The sequence below is a fragment of the Pipra filicauda genome, unplaced genomic scaffold, assembly GCF_003945595.2.
Source record: "Pipra filicauda isolate LSUMZ 115617 unplaced genomic scaffold, ASM394559v2 scaffold28_size6257848_pilon, whole genome shotgun sequence".
Classification (NCBI taxonomy): domain Eukaryota; kingdom Metazoa; phylum Chordata; class Aves; order Passeriformes; family Pipridae; genus Pipra; species Pipra filicauda.
This window is the reverse complement of record NW_024104409.1, coordinates 194,574-218,179: the sequence shown is the minus strand read 5'-3', so window position 1 is coordinate 218,179 and position 23,606 is coordinate 194,574. Positions and strand designations below refer to the sequence as shown.

The following is a 23,606-nucleotide window of genomic DNA, read 5'->3' as shown; positions in this document are numbered from 1 at the left end:
AAATTGATCATAGGATTCAAATGGAAATTACAAATATGATTTCCTCCCTCTGTCTCTTATTCATAAAAAGGAACACAAATTTCACACTGGAACTTCTGGACAGCAGAGGGGACCCTCACCCTCTGTCACAGCCAGATGACTAGAGATGCCTCTGTTTTACAGGGAGAGACAAGAGATCACGGGGAAGGTCAAACATGCTGAAGCAGTCTGGTTCTGCATATCACAATGCATTCTTAAAACAACAGATCAGCTACTCCAATGCATAGAACCTTGGCACTACGAACATGAAACACAGGCCAGGGCAGAACAACATTGGAATCCTTTTTCTTCTTTCTTTTTCATTGGTATTTTAAGTATGCACATGCCCAATTCTGTTATAGTAACTTAAAAAAATGGTAAGGTTTTCTGTCAGCCCTCATCCATGTTGCAGATTCTAGTAGCAAAAAGATGCCCACACACTCAGTAAATTGTTCCTCAGCAACTTCAGCATGAGATTCTGCTTGGAGAGAGTTATCAGGGAGACACGTTGCCAAAAAAATGTACAGATATGAGCACTGTCCCCCTTGTCTCGCACACAGAACTGCAGCCTTGAGAGCTGCATGCCAGAACCTAGGGGTGTGTTTGCAACATGCTGTGCTCTGGCTATCCCACCTCCTGAGAGGCCTTAAATGATCACATATCAAAGGTAGAACACTTTTAAAGACAGTTACAACATTCAGTTCGGGGCAGCCAGTACAGGACTGGAGAGGTACAAAGGCAGCAACACAGTATAGGGAGTACAGATTATCGTGAGAAGCATCAAGAGCAGGGAGACAAAATTTAGACCTTAATTTAAACTCTTCTTTAATATATATCAATTATATTGATTACACTGGTCATTTTCAAGAGGGTACACACTAAGCAAAGAGCAGCAAAAGCATTTCCAGAATTAATAGTGAAAGAATTCTTCTCTTCCCTTCACAAACACCACTAGAAAAAGAATCAAAATGCTTTAATCAAACAGGAGATGCCAGCTCTGAATGGAGGACCATATGGTTTTTTTGGCACTTTCCTATCTTATGACAGAAAGTGGCCTAGATCAGCAAGTTCTCAGAGGTACTTGCAGCTCATGGCAGAAATGCTGTCTGAATAACTCAGTCCCAAAGACTAGGAATACAAATCAACAAGAACTGCCACCTGCCAAATGTTCTGTGTGGCAGGCACAAGGTTTATGGAGGGTTTTTTATATCAGATGGGCTACATTGATGGCCAGTGCCTCAGGAAATTCACCCAAGCTTGTGGACAAAAAAACTACTGAACATAGAAACAAGAAACGAGTAGCGATTCACCAGCTGGTCATACCAGTGCCACCACAATCCATCTGTCACAGTCAAGCACCAACTGAACACCAGATGAAAAAAAAGAGTAAGTAAAGGCTTGATCCCAAACACCTCAGCAAATTCTTAAGACCAAGTGTGTGCTGGGGGATGTGGCTCAGATGGATTACTGTGATAGTAATGGTATTGCTGAAGAACCATAGCTAGTGTTTCCATAGGGTGCTGTCTCCTGGTCACTTTTATGCATTTTTACATTGCTGTACATCAGTCAAACAAGTAGAGAATAGGTCTTAATAATTCCAAGTATCACATGGAAGACATGTCACCTCTAAGATGAAGAGGAACACTTCCAGACTGTTTTTTTCCTAATATATAGTCTTTAATAATGAAGCAGTAGAATTACAAATATTGGGTATAATCTAAAGCTGATGTGGTGGCTTTGTCTGCAAATTATCTTCTGCCCTTGAGAACAACCTTCGCTCCAATTTATTCACAAAATGTTTTTCTCCAAGACATTAAGCTTTTCTAGTGTACACTGGGATGTCTAGATTCGGCAGCTGGGTGTTAAAATAGATGAAAATTAGCAGGTGGTGTAACCATATGAAAAAAGTTGTATATATTTTGGAGGCAGTGAATCCCTTGATGTATCCAAGAACAGAACCATCTCCAGTAGCAAATAGAGTAAAATATAGCTTGTTTTTTACAAAACACACTGGAGCAATTCCTCCAAACACAAGTTTCTAATTCTGATTACTTCACTGCAGCTCCTTTCTGCTTGTACCACAGTCTGATTGTATCTCAGTGCTGCTTTATATTCTCAGATCACAGAGTCAATAATGGCACATACAAATTTTCACAAGTAACAGAAGGAGAAAATTCTGCTTCACTGCTCTGAAGCTGGAAACACTGGTGCAAAAGTTCCAACATATTCACAGAATTCCTTGAAGTACTTTACAGTACTGGAGTTAGAAGAAAAATTACTGCACCAGGCAATCTGAATCATTGCTTTCAATAACAGCACTAAAAAAAAGTCTTGTCAGATTGGAGTTCCCCCCAGGCTGAGTGACAAAGCAGTATTGTTAGGCACAATTAACTTGGTAAGTTAAACCCTCTTATGTGTCCAAAGTCAGAATAGCCATGGCTTAAAATATGTTCCACACAAAGAATCTTCAGTGACTGCACACATCATTTCTACAGTGTAAGAGACGGATCAGTAAGGGAAAAAAAGAGGCAAGTATTACATGCCCTATTTCATATATTCCCTTTTCAAGTGAAGAGGGAATATTCTTTCAATATTCCTTCTTACATGTTTTAGGTTTAAATTTTAAAGTGCTATATGCCCCTTCCACAGCTTTGGGCAAGTACATGGGATGTCTTTCCAACCTCTTCCTAGAGCCAGTGGTTCTCCGCTGGCTGTTTCTTTGAGATTGGTTTGCAGCCTTTGCATTTTGGGCAGTATCTTGTGAGTATCTCCGGGGAGCACGAAGGATCCAATTTGAATGCAAACTGTGTTCACTTGTACTGGTAGCAACTGAAAGACAGAAGATAATTCAGCATTAACGGTTTAACAGTGAAATTTTTGTATGCACGGGGGTCTGGGTCTTTCCTGGAGGTAATGAAAAGAAACCAACTTTGTTTCACTGCAGGATATCTCTTGAGATGAGATTCATCCTATCTAGTATTTCACTGCCTGCAGTATAAAGATGTATGTGAGAGCTAGTCCCTTCATACACACACCTAGTGCACAGCTAAGCCAACCTGTTTCAGATACTCCCCTTAGCCTGAAACAAAGACGAGAAACATCTATTTCTCTCTGCTGATTATATAGGATAGATGATGACCTCAGATGGGCACATCTTCATTTATTTGGGCAATCCTATCCATTCTGTTGGAAACATACAGTTATTTAGCCTAATCTCTAAATTACTTCCATTTTGATTGTTGGAAAGAAAACACCCAGCCATTTCTCAGTGAGAAAAAAGAAAAACAGATGAAGAAAAAATATACTTTTTATAGTTCTCCTTCAAAGACAGCTTGGGGTAGAGATGCATGGGTGGAATTCAGCCCTGAGCAGAAGGCAAACACTATTCCAGTACTACACATACTACATTTGCTCATGTAATGACTGCACATAAAGTAGTTGCACCCGTTCAACAAGGAACAAGTAATGTATTACTGCAGTTTCACATACTGCATGCAGTGGTCCTATATTTGGGAAGAAACCTGGAGGACAATTGTGTCCATTAAACAAACAAACAAGATTGCACAATGCCACTCTTCCCTCTACCCTCTGCACACCAAAACCCATAATTTTTGACTGGTTTATAACGCACCATCAAAATCAACATCCACATTTGGCAAATCTGCATCAGGAACTCTCAGCCATCTCTCTGAATCCAGGTCTGCAATGACCGAGTCAAAGAAAGCTATTGCTTCTCTTACATCTGAACTGGGTTGTGGACCTTTTCTTTCCACGGATGCCTGTTGATCAGATAAAGGGGAAAAAAGTTAGCCACGGGTTGAGCACAATGACTTTTTAATGAGCAAACTGTATAAGGAAGATGCAAGTATTGTATTTCATTCCGTACTCCAGACTGTTAGTAAAGAAACACAGGTCCAGACTACTCCACAGTTTGCAGCCATCAAAGAAAGCAGGACAGCTGTCTAACAAACATCCATCTTATTACATGCTCAGCACCAAACATCTTCCACTTGAGCACTGCTAGCCCTGTGTTATAAAATCCCTCAGAATCCATGTATCAGGCCATTTAATGAGGTGACTAAGTGAAAGCTGGGCTTTGTGGCCAAATTTATTCTGCCTAGCACTAAGCACCTAATGAGACACACATTAGAAACGTAGTCATGCAGGGTTCCTTCTGTAATTAATGCAGTGCTCCAGTACCTTCAGAAGATGAGTCAGGCCTTAAGTAGGCTGAACCCTCCTCTGCAGGCAGCTCTTTCTCTTAGCTGAAAAGGAATTGTAGGGTAACTTGGTTACTAATTTAGGCATCTTATTAAAATGCCTAGGTTAGGTAAAATGAATCCAGATTTAAATTGCTAAAGTCTTTTTGAAATGGAAAAGGGTGGTGTGCGCTAAAATATGAGTCATTCAACACTGTGATAATTCCCACAGGAAAGCCACAGAGTTTAAAAGTAGGAGCCTGTCTCGATAAAAAAGCAAATGTAGTGTGTAAATGCTGAAGCAGTCATAAAACCTTGGCTAGCAATTCTGAAGATCCATATGGGATGAAAAATTCCTCCCAGGCTCTACCTAACAAAAGGACATATATTTTCCTTGCCATTCCAAGTTAGGTGTATTGTCAGGCTGCAATACCAGGTCAGGAAATTGCTACATTGGGTTTCAAACATGCAAGTAAGGGATACATATATGTCACATCTCTGAAGAACCAGCTTGTTCCCTATTCTGTGGAGGCAGAGAGATGAACTGATTCCCCTCCTGACATTATGGGTTGATTGACATCCTCTGAAGTGCTAAAAGATAGCTGTTACCACACATCTACTGAAAATAGTGACTGCTATTATGACTAAGCCCTTATTGGGTAAATGACATTTTAAAGAAATGTCTATGTACTTCCAGCATCTGACCCATCTCTCTATTCTTTTCTCCCACTAGACCCAAGTGGCACATTTTGAATCCATGGTCAGCCTTGTGGTCTAGGTCACAGGGATCTTTGAACTAAACTTCCCATGAGGACAGGGTTGTCTGAACAAATTACCTTCCCATAAATCATGTAGCAGGTTAGAGAAAGAAGTGAATTTCCAGTGATAGGTAATTTAACACAAACAGGTAATTTGGGACAAAACCATTCAAGCCTGGTCATAAGACAAACCTTGCAATCTGTGCACATAAAATTTGTAGTTAGAAACCAGAATATTCCAGATCTTTTAGAAGTCTTCTTGAATATGACCCTGCCATTTGTGTTGGCAAGAATGACTCATATGAATGGCATATCCTGCTGATGTCCCTGTCTGTTTCCAAGGGGACAATCCATGGAGTTATCATGTCAGTACCAGGACTGTTCATACATAAGGGCTAGCTGGCTACAGTCAGGTGACAGCAGTCTTAGCTTCAGACTGTGGGAGATGCACTTGTTTGCCAAAATCAAGTTAAGCTTTTGGCATTTTTCTTAAGCGGCATTTTCAGCAGCAAATCTCAGAAATTCATAAACCTGCTTGAAGTTTAGTTGTGCAGAATCTAACTCCCAGCCTCCTGGTCCCTGATTTAAGTCCAGGGTTGGTCATGTACTAGTCTGCTACATCACTGCTCAGCTCTTCAGGGAATTGGCATGCTGTAAATCTCCCCTGCGCCACTGACAGCGCACAAAGTCAGTTCACAGACTGTATCTATAGTGTTGAGATTTGTCTCCTGGCACCTGGCACCACCAGGCCACTCTCCTAGCTTTCAGTCATTCTCTATGGATGTTTCCCTGGCCTGAAATTACAACTTCTTTATAAAAACTATCTTCTCCAGCCCAGCGAACTGAGTTTTGTTTCCTATTATTATCCCTAGCTTCTGAGAGTCACCATTCAAAGTATTAAAAAGATTATATAAAACCTAACAAAACCAAGGGTGACCAAATGGGTAGTAGAACAAAACATAAAATTACAAAATTTACTACCTAGTCCTAAACTCGTGAGCATTGTCCTTTTGTTAAGTAATGCCTGCAATAGCTTAACAAATAGCTTCAGCCATTCTGACATTCTGCTGTGACAGAACATATAAATATGGCAGTAACATTTTGTTAAAGTCAACCTGGCCCAATCATTAAGTTAGACCTACATCCTTCTTTCCACCATCCCCATTATTATCCAGTTTAAAGACTGGACTGGGTAACCTGTGAGTGTGCTGTCAAAGTCTTTTCAATGGTCATGTTACCTAACAGATCATTCCATCCGCTGCAGTCCTTTGCTTTGTCCTTGCTGAATCAAGTCTAAAGTCAAAATAACCAGTGAACTATCTAGTGACATACAACCTATAAAATGGAACCAGGAGGAAGCTTTTCTTTCTAGGATACATGTAGATAATCTGCACCAAAGATGATATTACAGTTTTATTTTTATGGTGTCATTACAGTAAAGGGTGAAGAATTACGCTCACCATCTTATTAATGAACAGAGAAAGGAGTACTTAGGAATTCCTCATGCCTTACAGCCTACCAGTAGAGTTTGCACTGATACTAAATGTAGCACTAACCAGCTAACTGACCAATCAGAAAAAAAAATTGTATATGTTTCCATGAATTTATAATTATTTTGTGCAAGTAATTTTATGTCAATAAAAAGACTGCCAGGAAATCCAGGGCTTACTGCACTTGTCAGTCATTATCAGCTATAAATAATCATAGTAGAGAACTCTGATGCACTTAAGTAGTCTGTCAGAGCTTGCTTTTTCATAAGCATGTTTCATCATGTTTTCAAATACTTTCCATACTCTCATAACCCTTTCCTTTTCCTATTTTCACTCCCCCAACCCTTACCCTCCCTCCTCCCAAACATAGACACATACATTTTTTCCATGACCAATTTTCTTTCTTAGTCTCACACTACTCAGAAAGAATCCAAAGGAATGTGGCAACATTTCAAATGCAAAACTGAAAAAACAATGGCTAAAACCAGTAAAGCAGAAAATCAACATAGGTCATACAGCTTAAATGATTTTGTGGCTTAAGACCAAGCACATGGCAAAAGTTCTTGGAAATTACCTTAGAAGACTCTTTGGAAGGAAGTGGAATAAATGACTTCTTTCCAGTTTTGGATGATTTTGTAGACATTGGAGAAGCTGCAGCCATATGCATGGATTTCAAGTTATTGATGTTGTCAAGATATTTTTTCCTCAAGGCTAACAAATCCTGTAGGTACTTCAGGCAGTCCTGAGTCTTAGAGTACATCCAGTCTCTGTCTTCCTCTTTTGGCTGAAAACAAGAGTCGATGCTGGTTGTACTTCTGCATTTCTTTAGTGGTTCACTAACTTTTTCCTGCTCACCTCCAAGGACATACATAGAAGTGCTGCGGATCAGTCTCACTGCAGAACCTGTGCCGTCACAGTAAGGGATGTTATCTGCCACATTTCTTCTGTGAAAGTTGGGGTGAAAGATAGAATGGATCTTTTTGAACATAGTGTGTCACTTCCTTCTCTTTATACTCTTTCTCTTTCAGCTCCTTAATTTAACACTAGATTTGGTAATCAGCAGCTGTTACTTTTGCCCTCAGTAGATTAAAAAGAAAATTACCACTTACTGAAGTGAGGAGAAAAAACAAGCCTATGGCTGCACCAATTGCTTTCAGTCTAGTACATTGTGAAGAGCATGATAGTAATGCAGAAGTTCTTTTTCTATTCCGTTTGTACCAGTGAAAGAGCTTTGTTCTTTCCTCGGTTTAAAATGTGGTTGAGGAGGTCAAATATCATGCTTTGAACTTTTCTTTGGCGCCTGGTCCCCATAAAAACCGTCAGCATCGAGGCAGAAATTCCCTCTTCCACGCTTCCTCGGCGCTCCTGGGTCCCCCTCGGCGCCTGCTGCCGCCGGCCGGGGGGCGCCGGGCTCTGGCCGTGGTGCTGATCCTCTCCCGCCCGTCGCCCAGCATCCGTCCGCCTCTCGAGGCGCGGCCCGGAGGGATGTTGGTTTGGAAGAGCTTGTTGATGTTGGGATCAGCCCCGACAGGGACAAAAGTCTGAGTGGGGAAGAATAGTTTCTGTCGAGTGAAGTTCAGCTGCTGAAAGAAGTCGCTCTGGGTTTCACCCGGCAGTAACCAGGAGATGGCTGGAGCCACCTGATACCATGAAGCTACTAGGAACAAAGTGGATTCAGATGTCAGGCTCTATTACACTCAATACAAAGATGCCCTGTGCAAGGGATTCTGTAAAATTAAACACTCTTCCAAAGTACTTCTCTGGCAAAATATTGCAAACAAAACCCTAAGATTCTGTATCTTTCCATATCAGTCCTCCTCCTAGACTGATACAAGAACATTTAATACAGTGGTTTTGATGACTGTTTTTTGGCTGAAAATACTGAGAAAATAGGCTATTATTAGCATATTCAAGCATTACTAGTATTTGTAGTGTGTGCTTTAGAGTTAAGCAGGTAGGGAATTTGTTCAGTTCTCATAACTAAGACAATCAACAACTATTTCAAAGCAAGCAGGAATGCCTAGAATTACCATGTTCAAAAAAATTTACATAAATGATCCTGCCCAAGCATTGAGTGCTTGAGAAAAATAATTATTTTGAAATCAAATTGATATCACCCTGAAAATGCTACTGAGCGAATTTCTGCTAAGGCCTCTGGAAGTGCCAGCTAAAGGCTTAAGCATCCTAAGATCTGTGGGATTTCAACAAGAAAGGTCGGTTCTAATATAAATTTGTGCTTTTTACCTCAGTAATTTTAATATACTAGATATTAAACATACATCATAACCATCTTAAAACAGGTACTTTGTTCCTTTTACTTACAGTTAAAGTTGAAATGTCCTTATAACATAAAATTGAGGCAAACTAACTTTTTGCCACTTTTTCTGTCTTCTAATATTAGCAATTCCCACTGCAGCTGAAAGTAGCCTAGAGGTTCTTCTGAAATACATTCAGCTGCTTGATATCTAGTACTTTTATAGGGGTATTCCATTATTGATTTTCTACAAAGGTCTACTCAATCCCACAGCTAGGTAATAGATGAAGTTGTCTTTATGCTAACATAGACCTGTAGAACTATGAAATATTATGAGCTCACTCCCCAAAATTGCCTGTCTAAGATGGAAGAAGCTTCTGGTCATCCATACTACCATAGAACAAAAATAATGATTCCATCTACATATTCAATTTTGGAGCAAAAGGCTTCAAGGGGATATTAATGTACTGTCCTCAGTGAGTAAGGTAAATTTCTGGCATAATCATTCTAGACAATTTGTTTGCTAACTATGTTAGGAAAATGAGATTGTTCCAGAATAACTGTAATAAAAATTTATTTAGATTTGCTACATGGGATACTGGTCTTTGCTTACAGACATGATACAGTACCAGGGAGCCTCAGAGAGGCACTGTAAGTGACCTCATAGTCAGAAAACCTGTAATTTAAGCAAATCAATGGGAGCTCAAGAAATTATTGATAAAGGCTTGAGTCAGTAAGGTCTATGGGAACTCCGCTGAGAAACTTCTTATAGAATCAGACATTGCCTTTCAATAGTAGATTGATTTATAAGCTGATCTGGACTTACAAAGAGCAACAGGGTAAAGAAAAAAGCAGAACTAACCAAACAAACAAAAAACCCCCATGTTTGGGTTATAAAACTACAGAAAAAGATACATTTGTGAAGAATAGATCTGATTATGTATTCTGGGATTTGAAAAACATTTTATATCAGCCATCAATTTTCCTACCCTCCTTCAAGAGAATACTTAAAACATATGCTGACTTCTCACTAATTAAAAAAAAAGTTTTTAGGCTCTAAAGAGAGTACTCAATTTTAAACATGTTCATTCTCAATTTTTTAAAAAGCTTGCTGTGCCACATTCATTCTGTGCCAACATATGTGTCATTCCCATTGTTGATGGTGGTGTTAAAATAAGGAACTATTAATAAATGCACGAGACAATACAGTAATTGCATCATATACTACAATTTCATTTGAAGTAATAAAGGGTCATTTACAATTATTTCAGACATGAATATCTTATTCTGTGGTTTGGTTATGGGTAGTGAGACAATATTCCTCTCCTATTGTAAAAATTAATATTAATTTGTTTTCTTCAGAGAATCTACTGTAATTTAAATAGCTCCATAGATGTAGAAAGGTAAAGGAAAAAATAATGGATATACTATACTGTGTTTTGTGAGGAGAGGAATGCCCTATGTCTTTTTAAGATATTTTCCTGTAAGACATTTGCATTGAAACATGTTTCCTGAGTAATGTTTCTTTTATTTATAATCAAACTCTGGTCTCCATGTACCTGTAAGTGTCCCTTTTTATGTAAATAGCAGGGCAATTGTAATTTAGCCACCACCACAGATCACAGGTCTCTTCCCCAGTGTTACTGCTGCGGACTGAATATGCTACTGTTATCTAAGGCGTCTGGTAATTCAGAAAGACAGTCTTATTCAAGAATGATTTCCTTCTCTACAGACACTCATCAAATGGCAAATTTCATTGAAGAATAAAATATAGACTGTTTATTCAAAGTTCCAAATTCATGGACAGCTATTAAATCATAAATAAAGACCTCTCAAAGAAGGAGCTTGTGAGAAGCAGATCAAATAGACCACACTAATCAAATAGACAAAACTAAATATTTAATGGCATCTAAAATTACTAACTTTGACACAGCAATGCTCACACCTTGCTTGTTCTTTGGCTACTTGAATTTGACTTCATTTACACAATATTTTTTTATTTAAACTCACTTTTTTCTCTCTCTATTACTGCTTTCAATGTTTCTGTTTTCTTTGTAGCTAGAAGAGTGACCTAAGTTCCACAGACCAACAATCCCAAAACTGCTTTTGTTATTTAGCCCTGGCATTCTGTCAACTCCCAAGCCATCATGACTGGAAAGGAAAATCAAGTTAGAAAATCCAATATATGAATGTTGTTTAACTAAATTAACTATACAGTGGAACAAAACCCCATGAAATCAAATTTATAGATTAATATAATGATTTTAAGTTTTTTTAACAATAATGTATTTGTCAAAATGCATTGTTATCTCCAGAATAACATGACAATATGCATACAATCTATCTACTTGATAGTTACATTTCACCCAAGTGACAAGATACAAAGAAATGTCAACTCATCCTTGAAACAAAGTAAGGTTCTGATGTCAAAGAAGAAAACTTTTGACAAACTGTAGATGGCAAGGTATTCTTTTTCTATCATAAAGCTGTTGTATCGTATAATTTAGGATAATACATTTTATTATATTTTTAGAAATTAAAATGAAAGCACTTCCTTTGCTTTTAAAGGAAAAAAATATCCACACATGAAATATATGAGTAGATAGTAAAGTTATTGAGACTTGTGTTATTTTAGATAATTCAGAAACTAGAGAGCAGTTCTCAGTCTCTTCTGAACTATGCTATCTCTATATAGCTGCATAAAATGTAGATTTTTTTTGGAGACAGTTAAGTGAAAGAGTCCAAAACAGAGGAAAACAGAGCAAACATTTTATCACAGCAGGCATCAACACTTTGCTCCCTAGACCCTTACTATTTCATATGTTCCCTTGAAATTCTGCAAAGACACACAGATATACAAAGACACACAAATATACACAATCTCTTAAATATTTAAGAGAAAATCGACAAATGTAGGAATGTGGAGATCATAGCTCAGCACTAAAAAAAATAAAATATATAGCATCACAAAATTTTATACCTGCATATGGTAGTTGTCATGACACTTAAGGTTTCAAAGATCACATATTTGAAAATATGATATGGTGGTGCATTCCCAGATCCTACATTAGGTGTTGAATGTCAGTGCTTTTGGAAGGTGGCAAGAAACATCCACTATTAGATGCTCAATATCACAGGTTCCTATCTTTCTTTGACTAAAAGGAAAGATGGAAGAAAAACAGACCTTATTATAAAGTAAAGAAGAATCCTCAAGAATGGCTATTTCTTCTCTTTCAGCTCATGAAGGTAACAGACTGGAGGAGTTCTGCCTCCCCAAAACTGCAATCAACAACTGCTTGATATTCTTCCTCTTTCAAGAAGTTCCCAAATTAAGGGAAAGGAGACCAATTTTAATACCATGCATTTAAAATATCTATGACTGCTTCTCTGAGGCACTAAACTGGAAAAATCATTTTCTCAAGAATAAGATAAAGATTATTTTTTGAGTTGATTTAGATGTAAATGCAATTAAATGTCTCTGTGTTGCCCATGTCATATTTAATGTTGATCTTGTTTAAGGGTACATACTCGAGCCACCTCAGACAACACTGACCTACAAAACTAGTTGAGTCAGAACATTGAGTTCCTATCAGAAGATGAATAAAATTTTTTGTAATTCTGGAACATCATCTTTCCATCTAATCTAAATTTTAATCTAAGTATTTCCATTTGACTTAGAATCCACATATTCTCCATAAATTTTCACCACATGAGAAAATTCATTCATTGAACATGTTTTGTTGCAGCATAAGCACCGACTGTGATCAACAAAAGCAGTGACTGCATTCCTATCAGGTGTGAGAAAATAAAGAAATGCCATTCATGTACAGAGAAATGCATAGGAAATGATTACACAAATGAGTCCTTTTTTTTAAATTATTATTATTTTATATTTTTTTATTCTGGCACCACTGTTGGGAAAAGTTTTGCATACATTCTGTGACAAACCAATAAGATGCTCTGTAGTGAAACACCCCCTGCTTTAGAGCTATGTCTACAGCTGTTGCCTGGCAGCGTATTCAGAGGGTGAGAGGTTACCACACTTATCCCCTGCTGTATCTAGCCTCCCCTTTCCCTTTGTTTCCTCAAACAACCCTGCAATCATTAAAAACTCCATCTTTGTGACAAGCTTGACAAGGGAATTTTGTCTTGTCTTCTGTCACATGGGGTCAAGGGACAACCTGTTGGCCTTGCTTGTTTCATTGGAAGAATTCATGTCTTTTTAGTGGAAACTCTATTAGGACCTTTCAGTGCTTTGTTAGTCTTTGTTGAATTAGATATTGTCTCGCCTCTTGAGCCTTTTGTTCCCAAGATGGCTGAAGAATTATTATTTTGTCTAGCTTGTTGCCTGTCACATCCATCACCCATTAATAAAGTCTTTGGCAGGCGAATGTGATAAATAGCCAAGATTCCTTCATCATAGCTCAATGAGGAATGGATGTTGTAAGCAGCAGTTCTTCAAATTAATTTATAGAAGGCAAACATTTAAATGACCCGTCTGTCTTGATCTTTAACTGGATCATCTGTTTCTCATTCCAATTAAGTTCTAATACACGATTATTCCTACAAAGGATGTTTATAGGAAGATTTAGGAAAGGGGACAGTCTGGATCTTCTGATAAGTTACAGAGTTGCCAGACCGTATCAGTCATTTCCAGGCAAGGCCCACTGACAATACCTACAGACTACTTTGTAGGCAGTCTTGGATCCCTGCTTTCAATTTTTATCTTCTTCCTGCTTTGCTAACCCCATAAAACACAGCAAAGGCTAATTTAAGTGGAGAAGCAAAGAAGGAGCAGTTTGGTTGGGATATCTGACAAAGAGAGACTCAGTACAACTGAGGTATCATGAGTGCTAGGGAGGATGGGAAGATAGAGAAGACCACTTCCCAGTAGTGTTTTGTTTAGCATGTTAACTTTTTTCTACTCAGACTACAATATCTCTGGGGAAAAATGTATCTGTATATAGCCTAAAGCACAGTGGTCCTACCCTGTCCCGTCCCTGCCTCCTCTGCCACAACATAATTAATAAAAGGGGATTATTGTCTTTCCTACAAGTTTCATGAACATATCTCTTAGTACATCTCCTTCAGCACCCACAAAAGTGAAGGAACTCTGGTCATGTTAAGGGATTCAAGGAGCCAGCCAGGACCCTTCTAGCATGTAGCAGCTACACCTGTGATGGCACCCTACAAGAACTGAATCCTACAATACTATCACTACTATGAGTGTATCACCAGCTATCTGCTCCAACAACTGCTGCTATCACTCCATGCACTGTCAGAATCGAAAAGGTTTTACTGATAACAAGTAGCTCCCTGAAGAGAAGCAAACCAAAATAGTCAGGATGATTATTAATCAGATTTGGTAGGAGCTCCAACAACTGCTGCTATCACTCCATGCACTGTCAGAATCGAAAAGGTTTTACTGATAACAAGTAGCTCCCTGAAGAGAAGCAAACCAAAATAGTCAGGATGATTATTAATCAGATTTGGTAGGAGCAGTTTTTACTGCCTGTCTCTGAGTGGTCAGGAAAGAAGTGGGAGAAATCGGATTCCACGTTCTTGCTCATTTGCCAGTTTTAACAGAAAATATGCTTGCTGGTAAATACGAATTCTTTCTCCTTGGACAGTTTGATCTTCTACCTCTACTCACTTCCCACCTATCTCCCCTTCCACTGCCCTTTGTAATGCAGCCCTGCCAGTCTGTATGCAGTAAGACACATTTAAAGGACTGGGGAAAGACTGGGGCTACATGGCCTTGCCTATCACTTTCAAGCCAAACTTCAAAGAGCATTTCCCCTATACTTATTGTGAACAGTCAAATCATACACACAGGTACAGGGGAAAAGAGAGTTCATTTAGATTCTCTGAAGAATTTTGAATCAGTTAACACCATCTTCCACAGTAGCTGACCTATGATGTGGGATCTAAATATGAGGGGAAAAATATCACTCTAAAGCAGTGGCTGCACAGAAGCTGTAAAAAGACCTGCTGCCAGCCTGTTGGGCACAGGCTTCTGGTATATCTAGGTTCAAAAAGCCTGCATGAAGCCCTTTGGCAACTTGCAAAAGTGGACAATTGAGGTAGAAATTGCTTGCAGTGGGTTCACATTTGAGATGACTCACCAATAATACTAAAGAAAGTAAGACAAAAACAATTAAACCTTTATCTACTCATGTTCTTAAAGCAACCTGAAGTCTTAGGTAGCTGGGTGAGATTTCAGTCAGATCAGAAAAACCACTGAGATACAGGCACAGGTGCGTGTATGATGAAATGGGTTTGCAGCTTAGCAAGGTATTTCCAGTAATCTGCAAAACCAAATGATACCTTCCAGGCTAAGGTACTCTTTAAATTCACAAACCCTTTGGGCTGTGCTCAAAGGAACATGGAGATTTATACCTGCATCCTGAAATGAGGTAGAACATGCCTTTGACCCAAGGTGGGCAAAATACAAAGGTGCTGACTATGTTTTTCTCTGAGACATCCAGGTCAGGCCAGAGGGAGCAAAACTAGGTTAACTGAAACAGAAGGAAATATTTATGTGAACTCTGGTTAACTGAAACAGCTGAGTCTTACATGCTTGTAATCTGAGCATCAGGGCAAATTGAAAGGGGCCATCAAAATGGAAAGGACTGAGGTAGCCAACATTCCTCTTGTGATTTTTTTTTCTGAAACCATTTTTCAGAAAAAGCATCTCCAGGAAACTCTGGTAGTTACAGAAATGCACAGGCCAAAATAGTAGATCAAATAGCAGCCAGAACTGGCAGCAAGCAAAGGTCACTGCATTTCTGAGCCAAAACACAGTTAGCAAGGACTTCGTGGAAGATCTTTAACACAATCACTGGAGCTAAGCAGACACAACAGGAACATCCAGATGAATTTACTGCAGTGGAAATGAACTACAATCTATCGTCCATAATTCTTCTTGCATAAAAAGAAATCAAATTGTCTGAAAACATGAGGCAGCAGACACTGAGTTGAAATTTCAATTTAATTCACTTCAATTCACCTTATTGACTTCAACAGTATGCAGAACACTATCTTTTATCACTCAAGTGTCACTGTTCATTTTTTGTGCAGTGAATATAGTCATGGTTATTGATGTGCTTGTGAAATATGCACTTAGATTCCTCCACATTGTGTCTGAATGTGTGCCTTTGGATAACAATAATTGTTCTGTGGTGGCTGAAAGGGAGTTTTTTGAGGGGGTTGAGATGGTGTCAGGGGGGAAAAAGGCAAGCTAATTTTGCAAAAGCAACCTTCACAAGGTCACAGAACTCTTTCTTTACAGAGTTTACTGCTGTTGTGGAGCCTATAATGTCATTATATTTTCCAAGAAGTGCTCTGTTCGTTCTCTTTCATTGGCATATCCTTGCAGAAGTGATTATAAACCATTCTAAACCATGTGAGAGCAAAAAGATTGTGAGGGGCTTGACAGGATGATCGTAATCTGGAAAACGTTGTTCTCCTCACTCTACATGACAGACACTTTTTTTTTCCTGAAAAATGAAATCTGAAAATATAGGTTACTGTACAGAGACCAGGCTTTGTTTTCTGCCATGCCTGAGGCTGTGTGTCAGGCTCACAGCTTATGCAGTACTCAGACTACTGCCAGAACATCTGCAGAATGTTCTGCCTGGCTTCAAATAAAAGATAGTACCCACTCCTGAGAACTGTATTCCATTCTTGCCTAAATTAAACTTTTCATCTCAAGCCTGGGAGATGTTGGGGGTTTCCTGGCTTTTTTTCATTGTCTTTCTCTTCTCCTCAGTCAGCTATGGTTTGGAAAAAGAAGGAGGATGCTAACAAGGATCTCAGACATTATCATTCCCATGATCTGCTTCTTTTGCACCTTCTAATTTTACCACTAGATGGAAGCCTTGACCTCCAGAGTTACTGCGTTAGATTCCTGACCATACAATTGCACACACGAGCTTCTTAGCGAGCTGGTTTTTTACCTACGCTAAGTCACATACTGAGATAATAATCCGCTGGGCTCGGGCATTTCTATAGCTCATTGATTCGTACACGAAAGGTATAAAATTGTATAAACCTCTCCGTTGTGGTGGTACATTAGATAAAACTGTAGAGACTGCTACAGTTGTATCTTTACTAGTGATATGAAACCAGATTGGATAAACAAAGTGAAGAGAATGAAGTCACTGCTTCCCACTAGTCTCAGCGCAGGAGGTAGTCACCGGCGGTACATAGCTAGGCTTGCACTGAGCTCCCCAGTGCAGCACTGAGGTCCCAGGATATAAAACAAATGGGGGCTACGTACTCTGAGTTTCCCACAACGTTTCTGGTTGCAAGCACCACGTGAATGAAGAGTGAGTTTTCAATTTTTGCTATAAGAAACTACTCATCAAATGTTTCTTACGATGAATATTTTCTATACCTTATTTCTGAACAGCTCAATGTGAATATTTATGTTCAGGATTCCAGGTGTTTAGGATGTATGGTTCTCATGGGATCATTCTCTGACTGAGGAAGTATCTCTCAGTAATGGGATATGAACTGCTGAATACTCACAATTGTGAATTTAGAATTTGCTTTTGAAGAAAACTCATGGCTAACAGCCAACATCAATGAGATCAATGGGAAATATTTCTGCTTCCAAGTGCCAAGTCAGATGCTGATAACTCCACTGTTTCATAAGACAGCAAATTCATTTCAAGACTTAGACAAAGCAAACAGAAAACACAGTTTATAGAAATTTGCTTTAAGAGTCAGAAGACTGTCTGTGAAAAGGATTTTTGGTGGTCATGTATTGTTAGTCCTTACTTTTATAAGCCTATAGAAAGCTTCTTGTTTCTTGCTCTTCAATTTATTATTTTTTTAATAAAAGTGCAAATATCTGATGTAATCTTGCTGTTTATCTCTGTAGTTGTTCTCACACACAGTACCACAACCGTTACTCCTATAATGGTGCTAAACTGCAGAACAGTTTAGATTAGGTGGTATGCAGGGCCACCAGAGGAATGTGAGGCTAAATTTGTGCAGGTACATCAGATAGTGAAAGGCCAGACCTCTGGCTCCTCGGCAACTCATGGGTAGCACAGATTACATCTACCTAAATAAGTTCTCTTTTTACCACAGAATATCTGGCTTTGCCTTTAATGCCAGCTGGAAAGACTGTGTTCTTACCCAATTTGTGATGGGCACTGTTTAGTGGAGCACTAGTTGATACAGACTAAAACTGCTAATAAGCACATAGCCAGTGTGGACAATCACAGGCTAGTCATGACTGCATGATGCCATAGACCTGTTCCACCTAACAGTACAGGTATAGCTCTTAAAGTCCAGGTCCTGAGCCAGTATAGATAAGGCGAGTCAAGAAATCTACACACATTCACTGTAGTCAAGGATTTGGTACACACTGGCACAGATCAGCACAGCTTAGGAAAAAAACATCTATGGGTTTGTTTCCATCATAAATTTGCATTGCCATTTACAAATAAAGTGCGTGTAACACAGACTTCAGAACCAACACTCTCGCGGGCCTCACAATCAGCTCTTTTCTCTTGGGGTCTGCTTGGGATTAGAACTGTGCTGTCATTACTGTAGATGTTATTAATCCCTTCTGTTAGTTTGATTCAATCTCTATTATAGTCATGTTTGATTTTATTGGTTGGGTTTTTTGTGGGTTGAGGCAGAAAGGGGAAAAAGTACCATCTCTGTGAAGCAATTGCATTTTAATAAGCAATACTGTTCCTTATTACAAGGAGAATGCCTAATGTGTATGAGCTAGACCACGCCATGTATTTTTATCTCAGTGGGACAAACTACTGAAAGTTTAAAGGTAGTATGTCTAAATTTCAAAAAAAACCTGCAAAAAAATTACTTTTCCTAGAAAATTGTTTGTTTGGTGTAACCACAGATAACACAAGAGATTATTGCAATGGAGAGGGATGAAAGATCTTGGACTTGGGCATGGTTTCTTTGCATATACATTCCCATTCATGCCTTGTGGAGCATATAACGTGGGTGACAGCATGGCCCTGCACCTGCTGGAGTTTCTGGCTAAGTGTGCCTCAACTTGAGCACTACAGGATGATAGCCTGAACTAATAATATTCAGCTTGTATACATTTTTTATATGGGAAAAAGGAAAGGAAGAAGCTATAGCTGAGTGGGAAAAAAAGAAAAGAACCCAAAGCATCAACTGATAGGAACTTTGAATTAATTTCTGAAACCGGAATTAAAATGAGCGACCAGAGTAAAATGAAACCAGAGTTAAAATGCTCTTCAGGTGGCCAGTGTCTCTACAAGAAGTGCCATTTACTCCAAAAACCATTGGAGGAAAGAAGCAAAAGCCTTATGGCAATGGTATCAGTAACAAATGAAGGATAATGGCACGGTATTTCATCACTGCCTTTTATGGCAGGAATTGTGTTTATTGAATGGAAAATTATAAATAATAAATATGTACTGAGCTTCTATAAATAGCACCTTTTTGTCACACCAATCATTTTCAGTTTTCTGTGACTTGCAGATGCCTCAGATTTTGCGAGTGGAGAATGCACATAGAGTGGAAGCTAGTGTATGAGTAGAGGTGAAAATGCCAGTCTGATTACTATAATTTGAATTTATATTTAATTTCAGTTTTCTTTTAATCTATAGTTACAACACAGTCATAGGAACATTCATTTGATGGGCCAAATTGCTTAAATTTTTTCTTCTATTTATAAGCCAGCTGCTGCCTAGACTTGCACCAAATTCAGTAGATTCACAATCTGTTCCTTAATCTAATTACTAATAGAGGTGTCTGTGGAAAACTTTTTTGGATTGCTCAGTTTTACAACGTTTAAAGTAGTTTTACCAGAGATATAAGTTAAAGGCTTCGCTGGTTCCAATGCCTGATACAATTAGGTTAATGGCATGAAGCCACTGGAGTGTGGGGATGCAGGCAGACTGCTCTGTGCCCAGGAGTCAGAACCATGGTCATATTTACCCTTGCTGTCAAAGAGAAGAGAACGGCAATGACAACAGTCGCTAGAAGGATCTTTCTAGAAATAAAAACTGTCAGGCTCTCCTTGTATACCCATGCCTGTAGGCAGCTGTCCTACAAAGTACTCCCACTTCCTAGAAATTTCAGCAGGTTTTTCTGGCCATGGATAGAGAACTTTTCATTAAAAAAAAATAATAATTTGGTCTAATGAAAGATATGAAATGCTGTGCTCCTCATGTCTGAATCCTTCCTTATGTAGGTAATAGGTGAGAACATAAGGAGAGCTCAGAATGAGGTCTCTGTGAGTGAGAACTCATCTCAAACAACTTTGACACCCCTGGAAAAGTCCCCTAACTTGTTAAACTTCCTGCAGCAGCTTCCTAAGTATAGGAGTTTTCTCTCTCATATTTCTTCCTACTCCTTACCTCCATTTTTATGGAGTTTTTTCTTAGTTTCTATCAGCCTTCTTCCAAACCGTGTTTTAATTCAGCTGTAACAAAGTCAATACTAGAATGAGAAGGTAACTGTCATCCTCAGCCATTGTTCTGGCTGCATTATAGTTTACCACACTAACCCTTCTAGTTTGTGATCAAGATCAAAGATGCCAACTTTGATGTCACATCTGTGCCCTCCTGCCATTACTGTTTCTCCTTTACAAAGATGTAGATACAGGCACTTTACATCTTGAACAATACCCTCTGTCATGTGGACTTGCCTATGTATTATATGAGAAAGAACCAAATATATATATACATATATATATATACACACGTGAAGCCTATTTTTATGAGGGCAATCAGATTTCAGCTGTTTATAGACCGGTTCCAGATTTTTCTTTTTTCCACAGGGAAAAAATTACTCTCAGTCATAATCCTGTTCTTGTGTAATATAGAAAAGGAGGTGACAAGGAGGGACTAGAAAACACAGAGCAGAATAGGTGGAACATCCTCATTAGGGAGATGGATGATCACCATGCAAGGGTCAAATGCTGATTTCTCACTGGCACTGAGGGTCAGATTATCCACTCTGTTAGGGATGTGATATGCTGCATAAGCATGAAAAAATTTCAAGCAGAAGCTTAAAGGAGCTAGAGATGTCTAGAGAGAACCCCTTAATGCAACCGTGTCCTGGTTTCAGCTGGAAGAGAGCTAATTTTGCTGGAAGGTAGAAGGAAGAGTTAAGCTGGAAGGTGGAAGGAAGAGTATATGGACATTATATGGCTCAGGTCCCACAGCAGTCTGTGTTCACAGGGCACAGCACCCAGTTTCAAAAACCTTGTTTCAGATGCACTGTTACATGACTTCAGTCAGTGTGATTTAGGACTTGAACTGGTAAGTCCACATGGATTGGGACTGTCCCCAGTAGCTGGTGAACCTCAGTACTGTGCTCCATTTCCTGGAACAGACACACCTTCGAACATCTTCCTTCCACAGAAACAGATGGAAAGATGTCAGACAAGGACCTCTGTCAGCACCACAAGAGTGGAGGTCACATTAAGGACATTTAATTGTAAAGTGGGAAAGGAAGCACTTAATAGCTTTTTAGCACACAGGCTTAGGATTGCATTGACAAAAGCTCAAGTGGATTTCTAATGCTCTACAGGTAGTCCCAGTCTTCTCTTGCCCACGTGTATCTTCAAAGCAGTGGAAAATGAAGTCCATAATTTAAAAAGAGATATTCTTACCACAAAATCTCTTGAGCTGCTGTAACTCAAATGCCTCCAGAAGTTCTGACGTGTATGACTTCTCGAGATTTTTGTTGTAAAATGAAATTCAGATAAACACCAGTAGCATCTGAGCACACCACAACTGGCTTTTTTGCAGTCACTTTGTTTCCCCTGGTGACCTTGTTGGAACTGACTGGAGACCCACGAAGATCAATAACAGTTCCTGTAATAACAGTATACATACAACTCAGCATCTCAACAAACTGCTTCTTTGGTCATTGTCATTTAGATCTGAATCACGTGACTTTTCTGGTTTAGGGCACAAAATCCAGCTTGCAGGTACATATATAGTCTATTGATTCCACTACCTCTAAGCGTTGAAATCAGTTAAGATACCACCTACTTGCAAAAAGCATGCTGCCTAGTACTTGGAAGGGAACAAATTCCTCTAGAGGTCACTCAGAGGACCTATTTCTCTTTCTTGACTTCGAAGGAAGTCCAGAGGGATAAGTTTCCCAGCCTAGGTGCCTAAACTTCAACAGTTGGACCACTTACCCATGAATCTTCTCCAAGAACCTCTGCTACATGGGAGAGAGGTAGATCTTCCAGCACACAGCCAGTCCTCCAGCATTATGTCTCCAGTGCTCTTCAGGGCAGCAGACAGGCAGCCCGCAGCCAAGGGTCTAACTGCAACAGCCACAGTGATACCCCAGCCCTTGTCCCCTAGGCAGGGCGCTCAAAATCAGGGGAGATCCTTTCTGTTCAAGGGCTTTTTGCCAACCTGAGATGCAGAGAAGTGAGGGCTGGCCTCCAGACATTTCATAATTGAGTGGAAAAAGAAAAGAAAGCCAAGCTGTAACTGAGAAGCAGTTCTAAAATTAGTTCAAAAAACAATATGATGAATATCATGGAAAGGTTTCTCCTTATAAACAGATCTGTGAGAAAAGCAAATAGCAATGTCTCTTGTTATAGACTAAATAAATATTCTGCTACTGAGGATGCTGTTGAAAGCTGAGCTTTATTTGCAGATAAAGATATCAGATTAGCAGAAGGATTCATAGCCTTTTAGATTTACTAACATATGAGAAAAACAAAGGCAACATTCTTGCAGCAATTCGTATCTTCTTAACACTGTGTAAATGTTACTCAGCCATATATCTCAATAAACCCCTCAATCTTCTCAATGCCCCAGCAAGATCAAACTTCAACCAGGCAACTGCTCTGTGGGAAGGCTGGCTTCCCTATGTTTCCAGCCTTTTGCCTCCCCTACAAGGATATATATGGCTATGTTCTTCTGTCACTCACAGTAGAAGATACTCTACAGCAGATAAATAACTATATAGTTATTGGACTGCAAAACACTGCTATTTTTTGTTGGCTGCTGAAATAATCTAGAGCCCATACTCAGTTCCCCAAGCCATCTACTACACTTTCCACAGTCATTGCAAAATTAGCCACAAGCTACACTGTAAGCTTCCACCATTATCACCCATTAAAATTCTTCCTGACTTACAGAATGTTTAAACATGTGTTATTATATCACGGCTGATATAATTATGGTTGACAACGTGGGTGAGAAGGTGAATAAGACTTTTGTGGTCCATTTACTTCTTCCCCTGCCCAAAAGCTTTGGCAAAAATACAGGAAAGGAAGCAATCACTCAAACAATCCAATAAACATTTTCTTCATGTGGGTGATCTCATGATACTGCAACCACAGTAACTATAATAGTTACTGAAAGAAACTTTTCTACCTCAGACAAATGATCTTATCCCACAAGAAATGTTTATCTAGCATAAGAAGGCAGTATGCTAAGACAGTTACATTAACTGCAGTTTATAGGTAGTATTACAAAAGTCCTTCAGGAATGAGGAATTTGGGTGTATCTGTAGAGAATACTATCATAAGCCTGGACACAGTTTCCCTACTGTTCATGTGTAGGCTTCTTCTTTAATAATGAAGAGAGACGCCATGCAATGTGAATCAATCACCCTGAAAGTGCCTGTCTTTCTCCATTGACTAAGGAAGGCAGATGACCAGGTCAGATAAGCTACTTCACCTAACACTGCTCAGAAGCACGCCTAATATTAAGCAAAATTCATTCTGTCCAATGCCTGCTTGATAAGGTCACTGTTTCCCTCAAATACAAAATTGAGCTGCATACATGTCCTCACTCGATGAACAGCTCCCTGCTTTTACAGAGAGACAACCTCTCCTCTACTCTTTCAAATCTTCTTTCAGACAAATCATTTCCTTTAATTTTTTCCCCAA

At 39.1% G+C, this 23,606-nt stretch overlaps 1 protein-coding gene across 1 annotated transcript; it reads right to left on the bottom strand.

The window, feature by feature from the left end:
• Positions 1 to 2,528: 2,528 nt before the first annotated feature.
• On the bottom strand, positions 2,529 to 7,453 carry CUNH13orf42 (chromosome unknown C13orf42 homolog). Its single transcript, XM_027751127.2, has 3 exons — positions 7,040 to 7,453; positions 3,650 to 3,797; positions 2,529 to 2,847 (listed from the first exon to the last, which is right to left on the bottom strand). Exons 1-3 carry the CDS (start codon positions 7,451 to 7,453, stop codon positions 2,606 to 2,608), a joined length of 804 nt encoding a protein of 267 aa, XP_027606928.1. The 3' UTR covers positions 2,529 to 2,605.
• Between the last annotated feature and the right edge of the window lie 16,153 nt (positions 7,454 to 23,606).

Bases quoted from the DNA above. Each gene is read 5' to 3' on its own strand.
- CUNH13orf42 (XM_027751127.2), bottom strand. From the start codon at position 7,453: ATGTTCAAAAAGATCCATTCTATCTTTCACCCCAACTTTCACAGAAGA. The intron at 3,798-7,039 runs GTAATTTCCAAG...TCTGATCAACAG, and splicing joins CTTCCAAAGAGTCTTCTAAG to GCATCCGTGGAAAGAAAAGG. The intron at 2,848-3,649 runs GTGCGTTATAAA...TCTGTCTTTCAG, and splicing joins TGTGGATGTTGATTTTGATG to TTGCTACCAGTACAAGTGAA.